The sequence below is a fragment of the Nematolebias whitei genome, chromosome 9, assembly GCF_014905685.2.
Source record: "Nematolebias whitei isolate Nwh7 chromosome 9, NemWhi1, whole genome shotgun sequence".
In the NCBI taxonomy this organism is placed as follows: domain Eukaryota; kingdom Metazoa; phylum Chordata; class Actinopteri; order Cyprinodontiformes; family Rivulidae; genus Nematolebias; species Nematolebias whitei.
Genome location: NC_056506.1, coordinates 41041914 through 41049799, shown reverse-complemented (window position 1 = coordinate 41049799; position 7886 = coordinate 41041914). Strand labels below are relative to the sequence as shown.

At 42.0% G+C, this 7886-nt stretch overlaps 1 protein-coding gene across 1 annotated transcript in view; it reads right to left on the bottom strand.

The window, feature by feature from the left end:
- Positions 1–7408, bottom strand: part of si:ch211-178n15.1 — an 8735-nt gene extending 1327 nt beyond the window's left edge. The window contains exons 1-2 of the mRNA XM_037681365.1: positions 6422–7408; positions 4170–4801 (exon numbers count right to left, since the gene is read on the bottom strand). Of these exons, the coding sequence (XP_037537293.1) occupies positions 4262–4801; positions 6422–7408 (1527 nt within the window). The 3' untranslated portion in view covers positions 4170–4261. The remainder of the gene's footprint in view (positions 1–4169; positions 4802–6421) is intronic.
- Positions 7409–7886: the final 478 nt, after the last annotated feature.

Here is a 7886-nt window from a genome sequence, read left to right as displayed (position 1 = left end):
TCTGTCTGTCTGTCTGTCTGTCTGTCTGTCTGTCTGTCTGTCTGTCTATCTATCTATCTATCTATCTATCTATCTATCTATCTATCTATCTATCTATCTATCTATCTATCTATCCATCGGTATGTAACAGGTACTTAAAGAATACATGCTGGGTACATATCTAATACACACCTGTACTTCTGGGTACATACCAGGTGGCAAGTTACTTCATATTACAGTTCTGTTCCAGTACATAACTGGCACCTAACAGGAAACACTGGGTATGCATCTGGTATTTACAGAGCACTTTTCAGGCTGTAATATGTGTTGCTCAATAAATGAATGGTTTTGTACATTATTCATAAACATTTTTATAAAACAACGTTTTATTGTTAATCACTCCTGCTGAAAAAGCCAAGCAATTTTTATTTTAGGAGGTGGTGTTCAAAATGTAACTGATTAAAAAAACAAACTTGTTAAAAATCAAAGATATTAAACAAAAACATCAGCTAAATTGCAAAGATTAAACAAGGAGTTGCAATATTTTCATCTCTAATATCACAATTAAAAAACAAAGTGGCATAATTAAACATCCATCCATCCATTATCTTTGCCCGCTTCTTCCTTTTTATGTCCAGCAGTCATGTGCAAGAGGCGGGGGACACCCTGGATGGGTCTCCAGTCCATCACAGGGCCACAAAGATAAACGAAACAACCAACCATTCACACTCTCACATCTAAGGTCAATGTAGAGTTACCAATTAGCCTAACTTGTATGTTTCTGGTCTGTGGGAGGAAACCGGAGTACCTGGAGAAAATCCACGCATGCACAGAGAGAACATGCACATTCCACCCAGAAACACCCCTGGCCAGAACATGAACCAGCGACCTGCTCACTGAGAGGCGGCAGAGTTACCAGCTGCTCCACCGTGCCGTACGCTTAATTAAACAGAAATTTGTTTTTTGTAATTAAATACAAATTAGTATTTTAGGATCTTCCCACATTTTAGGTTTGCTTTCCTTTTTTGTTTTAAGTTAAAAGAAAAATGATTAGATATGAATGGTTTTATAAAGTGACGTGAATAAACAATGAAACATTGGTGTCAACTACGGGAACCAGCAGCATCTTTGCCCATTCATTCTCACAATTCTGTGTAGGAAAAGTAGCCATCTACTATCATGCCATTTATTTTTTAACTACATGGTTAATGTTGAACTGGGTCAGCTTTAGTACTAAATACCTCCCCTACAAACCACAATATTTTTTCGACTATAAGGTGCATTTAAAATCCTTTAATTATTCTCAAAAATCGACAGTGAGCCTTATACCATACCATTTTATTTATAAAGCACTTAAAACAGCGACAAGGCCAACCAAAGTGCTGTACAGACAGAACATCTTATAATCAGGTGAGCTTTATGCATTAATTCTGGTTGTGCTTACTGACCTCAAACCGATTTTATGTGGTTATTGTGAATGAGTTGAATAAAGGTTGACTTATCTGACTGCTTTGTTTTGCTTAATGCGCCTTATAGTCCAAAAATACGGTAGTAACAGTTGCGCTAGGTGACTGCATGTTGGAGTAGCTCTCTTAAATTCTTTCTGAGATTTTGCTTTTGAAAACTTTACAGACTTTTTTTTTCTGGAGGTAAATCACTTTTTTCAGATGATTACTTCCTCTGGTTTTGGATGCAGTGCGTCTGAAAGGCTTTTTACTGAAACCTTTTTAACTTTTGGATGTTTGTTATGATGCGTAACCATAACAACAAGGTGGTTTTCTACAACTGGGAGCTGCTGATTAACATCTCAAAAACTCAAATATTACCTCAAATACAGCCCCAAATCCCAAATGAGTTGAAAAGGAGGTGCAGTGGATGCATTTCCATCTAAGTGGAGGTGGTGCTCGAGTGCCTGACCGTCGAGATCTTGGAGGTGGAAAGAAACGCGGCTCGTGACAGCAAGAGGACCAAGATCGTCCACCGGCACCTGCAATTTTGTCCGTGGCGATGAGGGGCTAAGCAGGCTGCTGGGAGGAGTGGCCATCGCTGGGGGAGGAGCTCTGCCCAGCATTCAGGTGGTCCTGCTGCCCAAAAGGAACGAGAGGTCTGCTGGGTCTGGGTGGATGGATCGGCATCTGCAGCCAGTTCCTTCAGATCTATTGTGGGACGGACCCCTACAAGAGATCCTTCCACAGCTATCAGCATCTAGAACAACTTTATATGAAACTAGGACGAGCTACATCAACAATTAATTTCCCTTTGGGGTTAATAAAGTATTTTTGAATTGAATTGAATTGAAACGTCACTGTACACTTTTCTCCCTCTCCTTCCATTTAAATGAAAGACAACATGAAAACGTCCACAGAAGCTTTTATAGCTAACATCGTACTTGATCGTCTCATGGTGTCAAGATTTACCTTTCTACATATTACACTTATCATGAGTTCCTGTGTATTTTAATATATATATTTTAAAGAACAAGAATTAACCCAAAAGCAGATGTGTTTTTTGCTGAGGATTCAGATTCCTTTTCATCTTCTCTTTATAACAAACATTTTTTCCTGTTGTTCATTTACAGTAAACAGATTAAATCAGCCGCATGTGTGCCTAGAAATACAAATCTGGATGTATTTTTAAGTGGGATATCTCTACTGATCTCAAAAGGAAATGTGTGCATTTTATATTACAAGTGAAACAAGCGGTTAGGGAGTAAATTGATTCATTTTCATCGTTTTCTCTCTGATGCACTTTACACTCCTGCTACTCCAGAGGCTGACGTCCATATGAAAAGACTTTAATGGGAATTATTTTTTTAACTGTAAAGAAAAGGATTTGAGTGACAACTTGCTGTGCTTGGTCGAGTTGCTTAGCAATCTCTTCTACAAGTCATTTTCACATTGAACCTGCACCAGGTGACTAATTCAGATGAGTCAGTCCTTTAAAAACGCCAACAGTGTGGAATAATCAGACACTTTGAAAAGTGACGTTGTTAAACAGGGAAAGCTACACCTCGAATAACTTACTCTTATGTCATTCGATTGAAAAAAATGTTTAAAAAATCTCAAGTATGGACGCCTCAGCCACATTATTGTCTGTCTGCCACATTGTAAGCGTGAAATTTGTATCTGAGCGGCGCCTGGCATGTTTACAAGGACATCACAAATTAACCAGAGTTTGATTTTTGCTCTGCTCTGGCACACGGGTAAAGGAGTTTTATGATTAAAACCAGACCTGGCTCAACGGAGGCCAGAAAAATAGATTGCAGTTCCAGATATTCTTCACAAGAGGGAAGTACAGAAACATACACGTTTGTCTCTGCAGCGTTTGTGGAAAATGGACTTGTCAAAATAATTTTTCACCTCTGCTATAACAACTTCCTTCCAGATGTCACGCTGATATTAAATCTGCCTCTAGTTTACAGTCAGGAATGATAACTCCGATTGTGGCGCAACAAAAGCTCTTCCTCCTCAGCCACTTGGAGTAAATCATGCCAATTCTGTGTCAGAGTTTAAATAATCCCTTGAATTATTTGAGGTTTTTATAGTCACATGATTTAATTGAAGCAACTGTGGGACCCCCCCCCTCCCCCTTTGCCAAAAACAGCTCAGTTCCTGCCAATCCTTAGTTTCCTTGAAGTTGTGCTGCAAAAAAAATGTCTGCCTCAAGACTTTACTGAGCTCTCATAGAGCTAAAATATAATAATTTAAAACTTGCTTCAATAAATCCCACCAGCTTTTCAGACCTGCCTGTCAAAAATTGATAAAACCAGCAGCTAATGTTGTTTTTCAAGGTCAAGTAAATCCTCAGACATTTTCATTAAAGAAAAAAAAACTTTACTTCAGTGAGTGAGGGAGCATGATTAGAACCGCATGTGTAACTAAACTGAGGAATAAATTTCTCCTCACCTACCAAGACGGACACATTTTACAGTGTGGGGGGAAGACTGGGAAATCATGTGATATCAACAAAAGCAGAAATATTAAGGCCTTCCCCCTTCCCCTGCCGCCCACACACAGACGCTCACATCAAACATAGTTTTTTTTTTTTTTTTGGTCACAGAGAGGAACACTGCTATTCATTTACAGACTTTGAACTCTGCTCTGCCAGTAAACAAAGCAAACGTCATCGGCTGCAAGCCCCGACAGAAACATCAACACTGACAGAGTAGAGGGGAAAAAAAAAAAACTTACTGCGAGTTGTTCCCCTGCCTGGTCCCAATCGGAGCTCCTCTCTGCAGCAGGGCCTTGTGTTTCAATGGGTTAAACACCACCTCCCCCCTCCTTCACACCATGCTGGTGCTGTGGCGTCCTCTCACAGGGTAGGCAGGGGTCCTCACTGGTTTGGACGGTGGGTACTGGCCCTTCCCACACTGCCCGTTTTGGGGGTAGGGTGGAGGCTTTTGAGTTCTAGGATTGGAAGTGCTGTTCCCAATGATGACTTTAGGGTCCAAAGTTTGTGGGGGGTGTTCTGAATTTACTTGACTGGCGTGATTAGACTCTCCTGCGGGGTGCAGATGAGGCGGGTGGCCGTTCACACTTGGTTTTTTGTGGTTGTCATCTTTGTTGAGACTGGGCGGGGTGAAGCGGCTGGTTTTGACGACAGAAGCCACGTGGACGGGGGAGACGGAGTTGGTTCTGAGGATGAGGCGGTCCTCGTCAACCTGTTGCGGTGCCTGAACCGATCCGGGTTTGTTTCCAGAGAGAGGGGCTATCCTGAAGTCTCCTGCATGAGTCTGGTTGTTACTGGTCGACCCCTGAGTGATGCGCGGGGCCCTCTCGCCGAGGTCGATGTTGGCCGTGAGACGATCAATCTGCTCGACCACCTGAATGATAATAGAAAGGGTGGTTGCTACCAAACTGCATTTACAACTCCGTAAAGTCACATCTAATTTTACTGTGAGGTTCTTCATACAGAAACAATTCAATGGATCCAATCAAACACATTTATTTGACCCAGTGAGGACATGTTTCGCATAAATTTCAGACTCTAGGACAATATGTTGTGTCAAACTAAAAGAAACACCAAACAATCCAAACATTTTAAATGATTAAAAACAATTGAAATCATCAACAAGAAAACCTAAAAACCAAAATGTGTTAGGATAAATAAATATGTGACAGTTGTTTTTAAACCTGCAGATTCTGTATCATATGTAACTGATTGAATTAATAAATAAGATGTGTAAAGAGTCTCTAATTAATTGTCTTACCTACCGCCATTATGGACATTTTTGTCCATTTTTTCAACTGTTTTGTATAAATAGGCAATGAGAGTCCTGTAGTAAATTAATTTAAGATGTTTGACTATAGTAATTTACAAAATAATTATAAAATACAACAGTCTATTAAAAGGTAAGGTTTATGGCTCATAAATCACCCCAGAAAAGTTGACAAATTTACTTTTATTGTGACTATTTGTCATTCTAATAATCAATTTCTCCACTTTATAACAGTTGAATGAGTATAATTTTATTAAGAGATAAATGCAGTATTACTCAGTTTTAGTATTCTAATTAATGGTAACATAAAAGGCATGTTTTCTTTTCTTCTTTCGTATTACACTGAGTATTTCCTGACCCTCCGGGATTTATCTGTTGAACTTTTGCAGGACTTTAAAGTTATGGAAAACTGTGCTAAACAATAAAAACCAACTCTACCTCATAGTGAGAATAATAAAAAGCCGCTTTCATTCAAAACATTACCAACCTAGGTGTGTAAATCTGGATTATATGCTGGTGTTAGTGGAAAAGTTTAAATAATGAACACCTTTTTTTCCTTCTGTAATAAACTTTTACTATAGAATTGGTAAATTATTGTAGTAATTACTTCATTAATGCCAAATTGCATCTATTACAGTGGTTATTTCTGACTGAATCAATATCAGTAAAGAAAAAAAACAACCATTTGCTTAAACTGACATCATTTTTAATTTCCTTTGGCCCAATTACAAATCATTAAATAGATTGATTTTATTTTAACTGTAAAACACCAGGCCTAGAACAGATGTGTTCAGCTGTGAATCAATGGTCATTTACTGCTGCGAGTAAAATGAATGCTGTGGGAGTGAGGAGTGATCTGGAAACAGTCTGATGCCGAGCTTTATAAAGTGCTGACCAGAACACTGCTAGTTACAGTGGCACTCTGCAAAAGGTCAGAGTAAACCTCTCTCTATCACTTCTTTGATAAGAGATGATGACTGAATCACAAACGATGCAGTCATCATGAGGATGCACGCTCTCTAACACACACATCCTCCAATAACACGCAGCTAAGCTGCTCTGCACGATCAGCATCTGAGCCTGGTGATAACCGTTTTAAATGTCATCACATTCACGAGAGAAGTGATAAAAGCCCGAGACATCTGCTGCGGATTCAGAGTTTATGTGGTTAGATACCTGATGTATGCCTGAGGATTAAACATCTTTAATTGCAGACCCTCCTACCTCTTTCATCTCCACGTGAACTTGCTTCAAACCCCCCAACACTTCCTCCAGATCTGTTACGACTTGCCGGATCTGATCCCTCACCGAATCCTGCGTCGTCCTCTGCGTCGTCTCCTCTGCACCCTGACGCTGGTGCTCATGATTGGTTATCGGTTTGGAGATTTCCGAGCAGGTGATGGTGGAAGGAGTGACGGAGGATCCCTTCTGTCTTCTTTGGCTCAAGCGTTTTTGTGGGACTTCCGTGGAGAAGAAGCTTTTTTCAGACCCACTGCAATAATCAAACCCATCTTCTGGTCCACCCTTTAGCTTACCCTGGTCCTGATAGTTATCTCTTTCCTCCTCTTCCTTAAAGAACACACGCCTTGGTCCCGAGTGGCCATTTGTCATGTGAAAATGACCCGGGTTGCTGTGTGGTTTCAAATGAGAGCTGTCAGAAGTGCATCTGCAGCCTCCCTCTTCATCCACAGAGATATACCTGACAGTCCTCCGTCTGTACCCTTGACCTTTGACCTGAAGATGAGGGAGAGGGTGTGGAATTCCAGGGTGGAAGAGAGGTGTTCTGTCGTCGTGCACCACACAGCCACACCGTTGTCTCACAGATGAATAGTGTCTCACCCCAGGCTCCTCTGGGTCGCTCCACTGGGCAGGGTTCAGTTCCCAGGGGCACACTTGGTTGAAGTCATCCGAGTGGCAGTAGAGGCCCGGCCCTGTGCACACAGGCCTCCTCTGTGGGCTGAGTTGACCGCTTCTCTCAACTCTGTCCACTAAGAAAGCTCTGCCTCCTACGTCTTTACCCTGAGGAGCCTGGATGTCTCTCCAGCAGTCTGACGATGAGTGGTCCGTCTGTCTGGCTGATGTTGGGTGGGATCCGGACCCTCGGTGATACTTATATGGCTGCTCATGGTAGATGCAGTGCTGGCAGGGGCAGGGAGGGTGGGTGTGCTGAAGAAATCGGTGGTGTCCTGTTTGGGAGCCTTCTGTGTACATATCCTCACACGCCTGGAGACTCGTGCAGAAAACTCCTTAGAAAACAAGTGGTTTCCTCCTCTCCAAGCCCTCTCTAGTCCAGTCATTCACTCGCTGTTTTCCTCATCTGCGTCTTCCCACAAGAAAACTTTTCTCTGGCCTCTTTGGTACTTTCTACTCAAGACTTCTCCCTCCCCTTCCTTCCTGTCTGTTGTTCCTTTTTTTCTTCTCTGCTGTAGCTGTTAATCGTACATGCGTACTTTCCTGAGTCCTTCTTTCTCTTACTTCCCCCAACTTTTTCTCGCTCCTTCTTCTTCCTCCTCACCCTATAGCCCTCTCTGCAGCACGGGGCCCCTCTTCACCTCCCTCCCTCTCCGTCTCTCTTTCTACCTCTCCCGCCTCGTTGTTCTGTCTCATTAGCTGCTGCAGGCGTCCAGTCTCAGCCTTGCTCTGTCTCTCTGGCGGTGTATTTCCCGTCTCCTCCCCGCCCCTCTCCTGC